This window comes from Fukomys damarensis, unplaced genomic scaffold (assembly GCF_012274545.1).
Source record: "Fukomys damarensis isolate Sample0158 unplaced genomic scaffold, DMR_v1.0_HiC HiC_scaffold_13, whole genome shotgun sequence".
Taxonomy (NCBI): Eukaryota; Metazoa; Chordata; class Mammalia; order Rodentia; family Bathyergidae; genus Fukomys; species Fukomys damarensis.
The window spans coordinates 14,584,876-14,602,383 of NW_022900925.1; the positions used below are offsets into that span (position 1 = coordinate 14,584,876).

At 39.0% G+C, this 17,508-nt stretch overlaps 1 protein-coding gene across 2 annotated transcripts in view; it reads left to right on the forward strand.

The window, feature by feature from the left end:
• Smg6 (SMG6 nonsense mediated mRNA decay factor) overlaps nucleotides 1–17,508 on the forward strand; it is a 234,931-nt gene that overhangs the window by 13,729 nt on the left and 203,694 nt on the right. For both annotated transcript variants that reach the window (XM_010642132.1, XM_010642131.3), the window contains 2 exons: nucleotides 3,889–3,999; nucleotides 4,385–4,597. In XM_010642132.1, the coding sequence (XP_010640434.1) occupies nucleotides 3,889–3,999; nucleotides 4,385–4,597 (324 nt within the window). The remainder of the gene's footprint in view (nucleotides 1–3,888; nucleotides 4,000–4,384; nucleotides 4,598–17,508) is intronic.

Below are 17,508 nucleotides of genomic sequence, written 5' to 3' on the forward strand. Positions count from 1 at the left end.
TTTTTTTTTTTTTTTTTTTTTTTTTATGATCAACCCAGTAGGTATAAATTAGTATCTCATTTGGAGATCTCTTTGTAAGAGATTGCTAAAGATTTTTTCCAATTGGTTGTACCATTTTTGATTCCTACAAACAGTAAGTGAGAGTGCCTATTGCTTTACCTTCTTGTGAGCATTTGGGGTAAGCAAGGCTTTGGATTTTTTGTCTTTTTCGTTTTTGTTTTTGTTTTGGTGCTAGAGGTTGAACTCTGGGCCTTGTGTGTATTGGGTGGCACACTACCACTGAGTTAAACACTTAGGCTGTGTTTTTGCTATTCTGATAGGTGTGTAAATTTATGTGTGTGTCTGGTTTTGATTTTGTTTTTTGAGACAGGGTCTCACTGTATAGTCCAGGCTAGCCTTGAACTCAAAAGAGATCCTCTTGCCTCAGCCTCCCAAGTATCAGGATTATAGACATGTGCCCCCACATCTGGCTTTTTTTTTTTGGAGACATGGTCTCTCTCAATAGTTCATACTGGTCTTGAACTTACTATGTAGCCCAGGCTGACTTCAAACTCACAGAGATCCTCTTGCCTCAGCCTCTGAAGTGCTGGGATTACAGACATGTGCCACAATGCCCAGCTAGTGAATCCTTTCCCCTCCCTTTCCCTTCCCTCCCCTCCTCTCCCCTCCTCTCTTCTCTTCCTTCTCTTCCTCCTCTTCTTCCTCCTCCTCCTCCTCCTCCTCCTTCCTCTTTCTTCCTCTCCCCCTCTGCGTCCCCCTTTGCACTAAACTACATGAAGATGTAGGATCTTACTAATTGTCCAGGCTGAGTGGAGTCTCCTGCCTCAGTCTCCTAGAGTGCTGGAATTATAGTTGTGTGCCATCACACCCAACTAATCTCATTGTTTTAATTTACAGTTTCCTAATGATAGTCACATGCTTGAAGAGGTGTTTGTTTGGCTCTTTTCCCTTTTTTATTTTCTTTATTTTTCTTATTCTTATTATCTTTTGGTACCAGGGATCGAACTCTTTTGGACTTTTCGATTGTGAGGCAGGCGGTGGCGCCACTGAACTAAATCCCCAGCCTTTCCCCATTTTAAAATTGACTCTTTTTTGTTATTGTTGTTTTTTTGTTTTGTGCAGTCCTGGGGATTAAATCCAGAGGCTCACACATGCTAGGAAAGCCCTTTACAGCTGAGCTACATTTCCAACCTTTTAAAAATACATTTTATTTTGGGGCCAGGGATTTAGCTCAGTGGCCCTGTGCTTGCCTGGCAAGTGCAAGATTCTGAGTTTGATTCCCCATCCTGAGGGTTAAAAAAAAAAAAAAAAATAGACACAAGATTTTGCTACCCTGGCCTCAGATTTGTGATCTTCTTACCTTGGCCTCCCGAGAAGCTAGAATTACAAAAGTGTGTGCCACTGTGCTTAGCCTTGATTTAATTTTCCAAAAGGTGTAAAGTCTGTGTAGATTTATTATTTTACATATTGAGGGCTGGGAATTTAGCTCAGTGCTTCTGTCGTCTCTGCCTTGCAAGCACAAGGTTCCAAGTTCGATCCCCGATACCAAAAAAACAAAAACAAAACATGTTGATGTCTAGTTGTTTTAGCACCATTTTTTTAAAAAGACTGCCCTTTTTTCATTGAATTGTCTTGGTCCTTTGTGAAAGATCAGTTGATTATTCTTTCTGACTGTATTATTTCTGGGTCCTGTATTCTGTTCTGTTGGTCTATTTGTATATTCTCTGGCAGTACTACCCTGTCTTGATTACGGTAGCTTTTTTGTTTGTTTGTTTATTTTTGTTTTTTTTGGTACTGGTGATCGAACTTGGGTCCTTGTGCTTGTGAGGCACGTAGCGGAACCACTGAGCTAAATCCCTGTCCCTATTACTGTAGCTTTAGAGTATGTCTTGAAGTCAGGTGCCTCTTTCGTCCCCTTTGTTCTTCAGTATTGTGTCGGATATTCTGAATCTTTTGCCTTTTTTTTTTTTTTTTTTTTTTTTTTTTGTACCGGGGATTGAACTCGGGTCCTTGTCCTTGTGAGGCAGATGGCAGCACCACTGAGCTAAATCCTCGGCCCTCTTTTGCCTTTTTGTGTAAACTTTACATATTCACAAATCTGATGAGTATAAAGTTATGCTGTGTTGTGGTTTTATTTTGCATTGACTAGTGATGTACATCTTGTCATATACTTTTTTCATATGGAAAATTTTCTTATTGAATATGTTGCTCATCTGAAATAATTAAAACAGGGCCAGAGATTTAGCTCAGTGGTTCCACCACCTGCCTTACAAGCGCAAGGAACCGAGTTTGATCCCCGGTACCAAAAAAAAAAATTAAAACTTTTTTTCTTTAAGCCAGGCATTGTGGTACAAGCCTATAATCCCGGCCCTCAGGAGGCTAGGGCAGAAGGATCACTGAATTCAAGGCCAGCCTCAACTACATAGTGAGACCCAGTCTCAAAAAATAAATATTTTTGGCACTACTAGGGATTGAACTCAGGACCTGTTCATTGAGCTATGTTACCAGCCTTTCCCCACAACCTTAATTTTTAGTTTGAGATATAACACTTCCCCAGGCTGAGCTTGAACTTGTGATCTTCCTGCTTTAGCCTTCTGAAGTGATAGGATTACAGGCATGCACTATCATGCCTGCTAGAAAAAAAAATTATCATTATCCCCATTTCCCCTCCCTTTGTTACAGAGTCTCACTATATGTAATTTAGACTGGCCTTGAACTCACAGAGATCCTCTTGCTTTAGCCTCACATTATGTCCAGCTTTTACCCCCCCCCACTTTTTTTTAAACAATGTTAGGAATTGAACTCAGGGCCTCCTAAATGTTAGATAGACACTCTACCATGAAGCTGTATTCCTAGCCCTTATCTGCGCCCCTAGTTTTTTCCCCCTGTTTTGAGGCAGCAGCTTGCTTGTAGAGCAAGGCTGGCCTTAAATTCATGATCCTCCTGATTCAGCTACTTGAGTGCTGGAATTATAGGCATGCACCATCATTCCTGGCTTCATTTTTTTGTGGGGGTGCGGTGAGGGTTTTGTACTGGGGACTCAAACTTGGGACCTTATGGGACCTTACACTTTCAAGGCAGGCAGTGGAACCACTGAACTAAATCCCCAGCTGTTTTTTTATTTAAGGAAGAAAGGTTTATTTTGGCTCATACCAACTTCATTTTTATTTTTATTTTTTTATTAAAGATTGCAAACATACATGACAATAAAAAATGAAGATACTAAATAAAAATTTCAAATATACATGTATATGACAGCAAAAAAAGGATATGAAATAAACAAAAATTTATGCAACACAGACTGATAATCCGAATACATTATTAGTTTGATATGATCTTCAAACATTATATGTTCTTTCTCATTTTCTTTTTGTATAATTTTTTTGAAATAATGTATTTACAAATAAAAGAAAGTTACAAATTATAGTTGAGAAACTGTCCTCAAAATTTTATGATTTATAAACTCCTTGGTTTTATTAATTTGATAAATATCATATGCTTGTTGATTGTACCACTTACATTTTCTAACAAAACTTCCCACAGAAAAGAAATATACTTATATTTGAAATTCAAAAACAACTAAAAGAATTCACATTTTTCAGATCAGATTTTTCCAACTTCATTTTTAAATGTACACTTTGCACTGGGTGTGATGGTATACCCTTGTATTCTTGGTACTCTAGGAGGCAGAGGCAGGAGAATTACAGGTTTGAGCTTGATGTAATTGCCATGGCATTTCCATAGATAACATTCTGATTTTTTTTACTGGAATTCTTCACAGCTTAGAGGACAACCTGGGAGAGAGAATGGGGTTTCCTGGGCCAGCTGTGTCATGCAGGTATCTGGAAGAAAATCGGTTGACTCCGTGTCTCTGGACTCTTTTTGCAGAGGAGAAAGCTTGATGCTGTGTATTACTATATGCGCAGTTTAGCTGCCAGCAACCCTATCCTGACTGCCAAGGAAAGTCTCATGAGCTTGTTTGAAGAGACCAAACGAAAGGTGAGTGGGGTGTAGGCAGAATTCCTTCCTAGACTACTTTTCCCTTTGTGCATCTGTATCTTCAGAGGAATAACTAATGTCCTCAGGGGAATGACTAATAGTCTCATGTGAGTCCATCCAGCTGTGCTAATGTGGTCCCTGTGCAGAATAAAACTGATTTTCAGGAGAGCTGTCAGTGGCTCTTAGGGGTACATGTTCCATAGCATCTGGTTCACAGAATTAATAACTTCTGTCAGACAAAGTGGATGATATTCGGCTATGTTGTTTCTTTTGCAAATCTTTACTATTTTTTTATAGTCCTTAGTTAAAAAACATACATGAGGACTCTTCAATTGTTAGCCAAATCCCAGGAGATTCTGAACTTATGTGTCTGTGTGGTGTACAGGCAGAACAAATGGAAAAGAAACAACATGAGGAATTTGAACTAAACCCTGATCAGTGGCGAAAGGGAAAGAAGTCTACTTTCCGGCATGTTGGAGATGACACCACTCGTTTGGAGATTTGGATTCATCCATCCCATCCCCGGTCTTCCCAGGGAACTGAGTCTGGGAAAGATTCGGAGCAGGAGAATGGGCTGGGCAACCTAAGCCCCAGTGATGTAAGTTTCTGAAAATGAAATAGTGAATCAAACTAGACCTTTAAGCCGGGTGCCCTGGTTCATAAAATTGAGGCATTCCATAGATGCTTCCTACTCATCACAGGGAGCACCAACCACTGAGGCTCTCTAATGTCCTCTTGATCACCTATAGTCCATTTTTATTGTGCATTTCCCTCTGTCACCACTATGTGGCACTGTAGAATTTAATGAAGGATTAGAGTTTTTCTGCTGCTTTCAGTTGTGTATCGCCAGTGTGATGCATTAGGATTCTCCAGGATTTTGTATTTAAATTTTCCCTTTTCGTTGACTCTGTCTATCTTTATCTATATCTGCCTATCTACCTATCTACTTATCTACTTATTTATTTGTTTTTTTTTTTTTTTTTTTTTTTTTTTTATTTTTTTTTAGAGAATGGACTTAAAGTATGGGAAAGTTGATTACTCTGGTTTGTGAATAGCCTTATTTTTTTGGTATCAAACTTGGGCCTTTGAGCTTGTGAGACAGGAACTGGAACCACTGAGCTAAATCCCTGGCCCACAAACTGATTTCTGTCTATTTTTTTGTTGTTGTTTTTTGTTTTTTGAGACAGGGTCTCAGAGACTGAAGTGTAACTCACTATGTATCCCAGGCTGGTCTTGAACTCACAGCAATCCTCCTGCCTCGGACTCCCAAGTGCTGAGCTTACAGGCGTATGCCACCACACCTGGCAGGGAGCACAAACTGAAAAACTTTAGCAGTAAAAACATCCAAAAAGATAAAAACCTACTTAAAAACAGTTGTATAAATTTATGTGCGAAATGGCTAATATGTAAATACTACTTTAAATATGGCCTTTTACATTGAAAAAGGCATGAAGTTTGCTTGTGGAAACAGGCTTTAGAGGGGTTGTAGATTGTGAGTCACTTGGAACTGAATGGGCATATATATACCACTAGTTGTAGCTAGATGTGGTTTGTAATGTGTGCTTGTATGTTGAACTGAGGTAGCTAGTCAATGTTTGCAATATATGAATATTTTTTATATATTTCCCTGTGGCTTGATTTCATCTGTGAGCATTTTCTGTCTTACATATATATACACACATACATACATATATATACATACATATACATACATTTATATACATACACACATATATACATACATACATATATATACATATATATGTATGTATATATGTATATATATGTATGTATGCATTCTTAGTTGGTACTGGGCATTGGATTTGGGAACTTACAATTGCGAGGCAGGCGGTAGCAGTACTGAGCTAAATCCCTGGCCCAGTTACCAAACTTTTTTTTTTTTTGGTACTGGGGATTGAACTTAGCACCTTGCGCTTGTGAAGCAGTTGGCAGAACCATTGAGCTAAATCCCTGGCCCACCAAACTTTTATTTTTTTTTTTTTGTTCGGGAATCGAACTTGGGTCCTTGTGCTTGTGAGGCAGGTGGTGGAACCACTGAGCTAAATCCCCAACCCACCACCAAACTCTTAATAGCAGCTATTTTTATTTTATATTATTTAAAATTTTTTTTCTTTCTTCCTGTCTGTCTTTCTGTCTTTCTTTCCTTCTTTCCTTCCTTCCTTCCTTTCCTTTCCTTTTCTTTTCTTTTCTCTTCCTCCCTCCCTCCCTCCCTTCCTTCACCAGGGATCAAATTTGGGCCCATGCGCTTGCAAGGCAGTCGGCAGAACCACTGAGCCAAATCCCCAGCAGCAACTATTTTTAGAAAGAAGGGACTTGCACTCTTATCTTTATCCTTATAACAAAGTATGGATCATTTTTGTAATTAAAAAGTAAAGCCTGATCAACTCCTTTTGAACATGATGGAGTAATTGTTAATGGACTAGTCCTCCCACCCTAAATAGCTATAAAAGTTATGAAGCAACTTCTTTTTAGCTGGTGGACAACAGAGAGTGCATAACTGTTATCCTTGAGAGAAGAGAAACTCACTGAATGAATCTGTGATCATTCAGTCTTCTGTTTTAAGGGTAATTTCCCAACCGTGACACAAAACAATCCTAAACAAGTTATGGTGGTCTTAAAAAGATTTATTTTAGTTTATGTTTTCAATCTGGCCTTGTCTGGCTTCTGGCTTCATTACTTTGGGCCTGAGGGATGCATAACATCATGGTGGAAAGGTGTAGAAGAGAAAAGATGCTTACTTCATGGCAACTGGGAGGCAGAGAAAGAGAGCTGGGGATAAGATATACTTCCAGGTAATGTCCCCTGTGACCTAATTCCTCTGACTCAGCTTTACTTCCTAATAGCCCATAGAGCTGTGAACTCATCAGTGGGTTAATCCACTGACTAGGTTAGTAGTCCCATCATTCAGTAAGCCTCCAAAAGCCCCACCTCTGAAGATCAGAGCCTGTTGGAGGACATTTTTAAAAAATCTAAACTGTAACATATCTTTTCAAACGTATTTTCTGGCCTTATTTGAATTTCTTATATCTTATTTCACTTTGTTTGCCTTGGTCTTGCTATTTTTTGCTAGTCTTCCTTCTGTTGCATACTATTATTCATTTTATTTCTTTGCACAGTATCTTTTTTCAAGGCATTCTCAGGTCTGGAGAATTTAATGTAGTTCCTGAGTTTTTGGAGTAGGAAATTATGTTCTGGGCACAGTGCTTAACCAGACTAAAGTTTAGGTTACCTGTCTTGTTGTGCCAGCTTTGTGTTAGGACTGAAAGATAAATCCAACATTTTTCTCAGATTACTTAGAATCAAGTGCATAATTCAGCACACTTTTTCCACAAAAGTCCTGATAGTAAATTTTTTATGCTTTGCAGCTATACCATTGTAGTGCTAAAGCAACTGTAGATTACACGTATATGAATAAACATGGCTGTATTTCAGTACAACTTTATTTGCAGACAAGTGGTGGGTTGAATTTGAACTGTGTGCCTTGTTTACTAACTTCTAGTGAAAGAAATGGCAACATAGATGTTGTTTCACTATACACTTGATTCTTGTTTCTAGTGGAAGAAATGGCAACATGGATGCTTTTTCATTATACACTTTCTTGTTATTTGTGACAGTTATGTTCTGTAAGTTGCTGCAAATACCTGAATATTGGTCTGTTGCTTCTAAGGGAAATTGTTTGATTCCTTTGAGCCTCTGCTCACATTTTAGTCAACTGAATGATATATAATTTTACATATTTTTCTGTTTAATGTTTCCTCATTTAATTTATATTATCGATTCATTAATAATCGAGCTCATGTCTAACAAAACTATAACTCATATCTGAACAAAGCTTATCTAAAATACCTATTTTCTTTATAAGATACATCATAGCCTTCTTGCATTTGGGAAAACTAGACAGCATTTCTGCACTATGTACGGAGGCCATTTATTTTAATTTTTGGGTACAGGGTTTAGCTGTGTAGTCTAGGCTAGCCTTGAACTCACTAGCCCAGGATGGCCTCAAATTTATGATTCTTTTGCCTCAGCTTTCTGAGTACTGGGATTATAGGCATGTACCATCATGCCTGGCTATGGAGGCCATTTTAAACAGTAAAATCACAAACAAAAAGTGCAAAAATGTGGAAAATGTAGTGCTAAATAGACCACAAAAAGAATATGACCTGAAACATGAAGGAAGAGTTGCCTCATTTGACCTTTGCTAGGAACATGTACATTGAATGACTCAAACTTTTTGTTGCTCTGTGCGTGTCAAAAATGACCACAGAAAGCATTGTGAGTATTGATTTGGAAGTTACAAATAAGTTCTAGTGAATTAAGTGAATTTACAGATACATAGCCAATGATTAATGAGGTTCAACTGTATTACTGGTACTGTGTGAGAGAGGTGTGTATTGGGGACTGTAGCGTAGAGAAAGGCCGTTGATCTAGACCTAACAGAGATGTAGCCTGGGCTGAGGGGAGAGTGACTTCAGAAGGCTTCTTGGAGAAGTTAATCAGGCAGAATGGGAAGAGTATTCTCTGAGCAAAGCCAGAGAAAGTGTGAAACAGCAAAGGAGATACAGGCCACTAATTGGTTGTGATTTGAGTGATAGTGTGAGAATACTGGAATGGTGTAGAGGAGGCTGACCAGACTTTCCTCTTGGAGCCATGCTTTTGATTGGTGCTGTGGTATGTGGTATGTGTGGGAAATCGGTGTATCTGTCTCCTGTAGTATTCTGGATCCTAGAAATAACATTTGTCTCTCAAGTTCTTGTTTATTTGTCATGTCTGCATTGTTAATTCAATGAAAATAGCACTATTCCATCCATCAAGTCTGATGTGTTGGCAGTTGAATATTTTGCCCCACAGTTTGCTGTTTGAAAAGTTGAAAGTCCTTTTTCAGGGGGTGGGGGATACTGAGGTTTGAACCTACGGCCTCTTGCATACTAGGCATGTGCTCTGACATTAAGCTCCTTCTCCAGCCCATGTGTGTGTGTGTGTGTGTGTGTGTGTGTGTGTGTGTGTGTGTGTGTGTGTGTGTGTGTGTGGAGGGGTACTGGGGATCATACCCAGGGTGCTTTACCATTGAACTATATCCCCATCCCTTTTGATTTTTTGAGACAGGCTCTTGCTAAGTTGTCCAAGTGGGATTAAAATTTGGGATCCTCTTTCCTTGGCCTCCCTTGGTACTGGAATTACTACATTCTGCTTTAGGGCCACTCCTAAAACTTTAAGGATTCTGAACAAGCACAATAGTGTCTCTTTGAGTCTTGGTTGTTGGGGGAGATTGCTAATGGCTTAGATTGGGCAAAGATTTATTTTCTTTTAAACATTTTTATTGCTTTAAAAAGTTTACATCTGGGTGTGGTAGTGCATGCCTGTAATTCCAGCATTCAGGAAGCTGAGGCAGGAGGATCACTTTGAGTTGGAGGCCAACCTGAGCTACATAGAGACACTGCCTCCAAAAAAAAAAAAAAAAAAAAAAAGAGTTTACAAAACTAAACAAGAATAATGAAAACAATATATATTTTTTTTAAATTTTATTTATTCTTGTGGTACTGGGAATCGAACACTCAGACCCTTGTGCTTGTGAGGCGGGTGGCAGAAACACTGAGCCAAATCCCCAGCCCCTATAAACAATATATTTTAATCACCTAGAGAAAACCACTACTAATTTCTTAGCATATGCTCTTTCTCTGAGTTTATGTGGACCACAGCATTTATTTATTTATTTTTATTATTATTGTTTTTTGTACCGGGGATTGAACTTGGGTCCTTGTGCTTGCAAGGCAGGCGGCAGAACCACTGAATTAAATCCCCGGCGACCACAGCATTTAGATTTGGAATGTCTAATATCCATTAGCCTGGGAAAGAAGAAAGAAACAACTCATGCTAATTATTAAACAACTCAAAAACTGATTGAAAAAATGGTATTCTAACTTATAAGATTGATATAGTTATTTGTATTTACCACTGAACTATTTCTGTTTCATTGATGTATCATAATAAATACCAGAATGCCCTCCCTTTTGTGCTTAGAAGACAAACTTCTTAAGCCATACATGGGGAAGAGCAAGTTCAAGAAGGTTAGATATCTAATAGAACAATTATTATTCTAAAAGTTTGAGTCTTAAAGGTTCATTTAATGAGGAAGCATCTTGAAATTAGTAGTAAATTGGGGTCTAGGGGATTAATTTGAGGCCCCTTGGTCGTAGAAAGTTTGTGTCCTTGTTTCAAAAACTGGGTTTTAGGCTGAAAAGTTTCTAGGCCATAATGCTGGGTTTGGTTTCTAGATTGGAGAGAGTAGAGATTCTAAGAGATCTCTTTAGATCTCTTCTCTGAGATCTTTTTCAATGTTCTTTTTGTTTGTTTTTGGTGCTAGGTATTGAATCCAGGGCATTGAGCATGGCAGCTGTGTGAGCTATTATATACCAGCTACCTCAACCTCTTTAAAAATACTTTAAAGAGGGGCTGGGGATTTAGCTCAGTGGTTCCGCCGCACTGCTGGCCTCACAAGCTCAAGGACCTGAGTTCAATCCCCAGTACCAAACAGAAACAAAAATAAAAAAAACCTTTAAAGAACTTAGGGGGATTGAACTCAGGTCCTTGAGCTTGCAAGGCCGGCAGCGTGGCGGAACCACTGAGCTAAATCCTCAGCCCAAAGAGATATTTTAAAATAGGAAATATATGAGTATCTTCTCTTATATTACTAGTGGCAAATCATGCATACTGTTATTTCCCTTTTTTTTTTTTTTTTCATGTTACCATTGCACTTGGAAGACTTCTCCATGTGATTTTCCAGTTCATTGTATTTCTCTATAGACTGGCAGTTTGGTGGCTTTCATTAGTTTTGTCCAGCATCTTGTATGTCAGAGGGAAGATAGTGAAGAGATTTAATATTTTGGGCTTTGGAAAGCCCTGAATTTAAGTCCTAATTCAATTAGATACCAGCTGTCAGACCCTGAACATGTTCCTTAATCTAGCCGAACTTCAGCTTTCTTATTTGTTTTTTGTTGGTGATGATAACTTTGTTTCCCAAGGTTGGGAATTAATTTCTGCCTGAAAATTTGCATAGTGGCCTTGCCTGAATATCTTGTGTTTTTCTTAGAGGTTTATTTATAAGTTAGAAATAATTTTATTTCTGGCTGAGTACATGGCTATAAAAGGTTGACTAGAATAAGAGCATCTTTTTCTTGCATTTAATCAGTAGTCTAGCATAGTGAGAGTTGGCCAGCAAAGGAGCATAGCTTTACTGTAGAAGACCCAGGCCAGGTTTTCTACTTCCCTCCCCACTCCTCTGTAGGGTGGCATTTTCTTTGCACCCACCATTTTTCCTGCCTGTCAGTATGCCTTGAATAGTTTGCGTTCCAGAGCTGCTGGTACCACCACAATGCTGGAAAAAGTGGCTATGTGTGGGTCATACACTTTTAACACCCGCACCACATTGCACCCTCCTCCATGGCAACCATAGGCCAGAGAGTAGTTTTAGAAGTCCTGCTTCCTTAGGTAAGATGCCTTGTAGTGGAGTGAATTCCAGTTCTTAGCCTTGTATTATGAACCTTTGAGTTTGCACTTCCAGAGCTGCTGCCGTCATTTTGGCCTAGTTTTTCTCTGGATAGCATAAGCACTGATTTCATCTAAATTAATACAGAACAGTGAGTCTCCATGCTAGTAGATATTTTATCTGTGATAACCTGATTTCATTGTCCTATAATGACATCAATTATGGCAGAGAAAGTTGGCTTAATTCCACAACTGTATGGTGGGTATCATATGTTTTTTTAGGGTTGCTGTGATGTCATTTATTAGTTTTTTACTATATAAAGTGGTTTGTAGGGGGCTGGGAATGTAGCTCAGTTTCGCTGTACTTGCCTCGTAAGCTCAAAGTCCTGAGTTCAATCCCCAGTACCACGAAAACAAAACAAAAAAAGTAGTTTTTAGTATAAACCTTGTGATATACTCTTTCACCGTGGAAACTATTTGAAAGTATGGCTCTATGAACAGAAATTTGGGAATAAGTGATGATGGGAGTTCCTAAGAGCCATCTTCTACAGGCTCCAGATTGGCTCTCCTTCATAGGCCATAGGAAACAACTTGATGAAATTGCTATCAAGGGTCAGAACTAGGACTTGGATTTTCTGGTAGTGATAATGTGAAATATGCTTTGAGGAATAGCCCATAGTAGAGGACTGGTTCTACCTGCCTGGATCACTGCAGGACCCTAGGGCTGAGTTCTTTGTCTCTTTGTGGTTGGCAGTGAGTAATAGTTCTCAAAGCACACTGGCCTACCTACAGACCCTTAACAGCACATATGACCTCAGTAACCAAACCACTTCAGGGCTTTATTTTTATCCTGGCTGTTCGTTTCAAGATGTGAAGTTGGTTTCTTTCCTCTAACAGAGCAAAGTTCTCTGGGGGAAGAAATAGTGCCAGGCTGCAGTTGAGGCTGGTCAAACACCAAAACCACACTCTTCATCTTTCTGGGCTTGCGACGTGACATAAGCCATGCTGCAAACACCAGCTTCCACATTGTGAAGAAGCCTCCTGAGACCCTCCGTTATTTTTTGGGTTTGATTTGTATTCTTAACAAGTAAAATGCAGAGGCAGTAAAGGTATACCTTCCAGTTGTTCATTAGCCAGAAAAGATTCTAAGAATGGATAGTTTTTAAAATCCAGCATTTCCTAACTCAAAATTTTTCATCTTCCCCAAGTGTGTTGATGAGAACTCTCACAAGTCACCAGGTCTCAGGAAGCCAGATTACCAACATATCCTGTTCGCGTGCATGTGTGTATTCTGTGTTACCCACAGGCCACTTTCCACCCCACGTGACCTTTAGTTACCATCCGGAAATTTAGGACCCAGATACCAGTCAGAATTTCCAGGCTTTGGTTTGGTTTAGACATTTTAGAAAATGTTAACTTCAATAATTGTAAAGAAACTTTCTGAGTGTGGTATGCATGGCAAATAGGAAGTAATATATCCTGAAGGGAGGAGGGAAAGGCATTATATGTGTTTTTCCCAGTAAGGTGTTTGAAAAGGAATATTCAGGAGAATATTGCAAGTAAAAGGCACAGGGTGAGGAGGAGGGTGATCCAAGAATTACTTAATTGATTAGAAGTCAAACACATGCTTCAATTCTTAGGTCTTAAGACTCAATTCTGAACCTTTTATTCTTTAAAATTGTAATAGACTATTGGAGTTGTTTATAATATACTCTGTCACTGTTTATTTATTTTAATGGTGCTGGGGACATTGATTGGGTCTTTGCAGTAAGTTACATCCCTAGCCCTTTTTAATTGTTATTTAGTTTAAGTTGCCCTTGGTTGGGCTGGAACTTGTAATCTTTCTGCCTCATCCTCCCAGAATGCCCCTCAAACTGAGCTTGCTTGCCTTCTTTCTTTTTCTTTCTTTCTTTCTTGCTTGCTTGCTTTATTTTGGTGTCAGGGATCAAACTTGGGACCTTGCTCTTGCAAGGTGAGTTTTATTTTTTGAGAGGTAGGTCTCACTATTTACCCCAACTGGTTTCTAACTCCTAGGCTCAAACAATCCTTCCACCTGAGCCTTCCAAGTACCTGGAGCTATAAAGGCATGTGTCATCACCCATATCCTGCTGTAATCAGCAGTGTTCATTAATATGAACAGACTGTAATGAGATAGGCATTTCTGTCTACCTCTCTGTCCGTCTTTTTCTTTTTTCTTTCTTTTTTTTTTGGGGGGGGCATCAAGGATCAAACTCAGGCCCTTGCACTCATGAGGCAGGCAGCAAAACCACTGAGCCAAATCCTCAGCCCCTGTCTGTCTGTCTTTTGACCAGGGTCTTTCCATGTAGTTCAGATTGGCCTTGAACTCACTATGTGACCTAGACTGGCCTTGAACTCAGTGATTCTCCTGCCTCAGCCTCACAAGTGCTGGGATTACAGGTGTGTGCCATCATGCCTGGCTCTAAGACAGGCAATTCTATAGGAAAAAGGGTAGGCAAAATATTGCCAGTGGCTTGTGAGCTAAGGATGATTTTTATATTCTTATATGTAAAGAGTTATTTAAAAACATGCCAGATGTGGTGGCCCATGCCCATAGTAATCATCTTCGTTTGGAAAGTTAAGGAGGATTTCAAGTTGAAGGCCAGCCTGGACTACATCCTGTTTCAAATAAACCAACCAAACAAAAAACATAAGGACTTGGAAAGAAACACCATAGAGCCTATTTACCCTGACCTTTTGCAAAAGAAGTTTGTTCACTAGCTCCCTTAAAGCTGGGCAGTTGATGTTAAGGTCCTTTTTTTTTTTAAAGGTCCTTCTTTTAGGACATTGATTGCTCAATAAGGGTGTTAATGCCTTTTGAGCAGACAGCTCCAAGTTGCTGGGCCTGCCATTGCAGGATGTTTAGCATTCCTGGCCCCACCTACTATATGCCAGTAGTGGCCCACACATTTCCGAACAGTCCCTGGGAGGAATGGTACTCTTTGTTGAGACCACTGATTTAGGAGCTTGTTGAGATAGAAGAATGTCTTTATATGGGTTGCTTCCTTTATTTCCTCTCAGAGAAGCGGACTTGGGGTTTGGATCTTCATGGCATACAATAGATCAACAATGGTGCAAGATAATTTGAATAGATAATGAACTAGGAAGAATGTTCAGTAGAGGAGAATAAAAAGTTTTATGGTAACCATTTCTTTCCTTCCTTCCTTCTTTCTTTCTTCTTTCTTCCTTTTTCTTTCTTTCTCTCTTTCTTTCTTTCCTTCCTTCCTTTCTTTCCTTCTTTCCTTCTTTACTTCTTTCACTTTTTCCTTCCTTCCTTCCTCCCTCCCTCCTTCCTTCCCTCCTTTCTTTCTTTTCTTGTACTGGGGATCGAACTCGGGTCTTTGCGCTTGCAAGGCTTGCGACAGAACCACTGAGCTAAATCCCCGGCCCGGCCCATGGAAACTTTTTATTATGTGCGCTGGTTGCCCACTGCTCACTTTAAGAATTGTTGAGAGTGGGGCTGGAGATTTAGCTCAGCAGTTCAGTGGCCTGCCTTGCAAGCACAAGGACCGGAGTTCAATCCCCTGTACCAAAAAAAAAAAAAAAAAAAAAAAAAAAAGAAAGAATTGTTGAGACTGATCTGTGATTTATGAGATTTGTTTTGATGTTGCATTTTTTTTTTGATACTGGGGATCAAACTCAGGACCTTGTGCTTGTGAGGCAAGCAGTGGAACCACTGAGCTAAATCCCCAGCCCAATGTTGCATGTTCTTTTAAAAGCATATTCCTCTCCATGTGAGAAGAGTGGCCATCTTTGGTCTTAATGTCCAGATGATCTTGAGGTCTGTGGGAATCTGTATGGTGCATTGAGAGACTTGTTCATAGCCAATGTAAAGATGTAGTTTTGGCATCTCCTGAATAACCTGATATCCATACTTAAGCCAGAACTCTGGCATTAGAGAATTTTCTAGCCTGGGAGAGTTGACTGAGAAAAGTCTTCCTTTGGATCCTTACCAAGTTAGACAAGGGAGCAATCAATTGCTGAGCTCCAGCCAACTGGAACGTACATGAGGGTGTACTATAAATTGTCCCTTAGGATGTATCTCCTAGTCTGTGAAGAGCCTTCCAAGTACTGTAAGAGTCCTATACATTGGACATTGTTCGTTCTTCAGCTGCAATAGGAATAGAGCAGTGAAGGGATCAGTTCATTTTAGATAGTAACATACTGCTTGTTGTATAGAGTAAGGGACTTCATTGACCCTTTTGTTTTTCCTATGCTTCTTTTCTCACTGATTTCCTATACTGGTTTTTCATTTTGAGCCTATTCTTAGGGAGTATGTCCATAGTTCTGTCATTCTCTAATTCCTTTATGCTCTTAAACGTTCTAGAAGTTCATCTGTCTATCCTATTTTCACAATCTTGGATATGATGTGTTTGGGCTAAGATAGGGAATATTAAACAATCATTTTCTTGGCTTGTGGTCTTCCCTAAGTCTGTGAACTATTTTTTGGCTCCAGAGGTATATTCTGATTTTTCACCTCTTGGAAGCTTTTTACTTTGCTTATAAATATTTAGTACTGGAATTACTGCTCAATTTTATTCTCCCAAGAATTACTATATAGATTCTAGACTAGAAGAAATTAAAAATCCAGACTTTTGATGCTTTAGTCCCTATAAAATGTGTTAATCACACTTTTGTTTTTTTAAGAAATTCAGTGATTTTCTTTTTAGTTGTCTTCTATCTACAGATCCAAAATTTACTGAATATTTATTATGGGAATCACTAGACATCCCTTCTACTATTATTTTTTTCCATGTCATGCTTGCCTAGAACCATCAGAGAGTTACATAAATAGCTAATGTGTTGGTTGCCAGTAGAATTGCTTTTACTGATTTGTACTTTGCTATACAGTCAGCCCATTTTAAGATCATAATAAAGACACCTAGAGAATCATTACTGTTTGAGTTATATGATGTTGAAACCTATGACAGATTTCTGTTTTCAGTATTGGAAGAGTGTGTGTGTGTGTGTGTGTGCGCGCATGCAAGCGTACAGACTACTGTCAAATATATTCATGAATTTGTTATTCAGGATAAATCTTTTTTTAATTGTTCCAGAGGAGGTTATAGCCAAACTGGTAATAAGTGTAAGGGACTTAATCAGGTGTTTTGTATCATGACTTTACTCTTGATAACCTCTTTTTCTTTCTCTCTTTGACTCCTTGTTTTGATAGTCTGTTACCTTGCAGTACAATATATACCTTTGTATGTTAAATAACTGGATTCACAGTTTTATATGAACATTTTTCTCATTTCACCTGCTTATTCATTTATGAAACTTCTCAAGTCAACTAGTAGTCTGAAAGGATCAATTTTTTCCTGCACCCATTCAGATAATCTCTGTAAATATTTAGTGAGTATCTTTGTAGGTTGTTATTCTATGCACAATGCACATAGAATGGTGATTGATCTTGGTCCTTCTTTTAGAGGTGGAGTATAGTAAGAAAAAGGGATATGTAAGTAAATACTTCACTGTTAATCCCAACACTATGAGAGACTGAGGTAGGAGAATCACAAGTTTGAGTCCAGCCTGAGCAATTTAGCAACTTTAGTGACACCCTTTCTCAAATTTAAAAATATTGAAAAAGGAAGCCGTGTGTGGTGATGCAGGTCTGTAATCCCAGCACTCAGGAGGCTGAGGCAGGAGGATCGCTGTGAGTTCGAGACCAGCCTGGGCTACATAGTGAGTTCCAGGTCAGTCTCAATTACATAGTGAGACCCTGTCTCAACCCCCCGCCAAAAAAAAATTAAAAAAGGGCTGGGGAGGTAGCTCAGTACAAAGGTCCTGCATTCTAATAAATACTTGTAATGAAGTGTTAGAAAGTAATGATATAAATAGGTATACTCTTACAGAGGTAGTACAGAAGAGAAAGAGACTAACACGGTCAACAGGAAAGGTTACCAAGAAAGTAACCTATGTCCTCAGTTTTGAGGGATAGAAGTTCATTTTTTTTGTTTTTTTTGTTTTTTTTTTTTTGTACCAGGG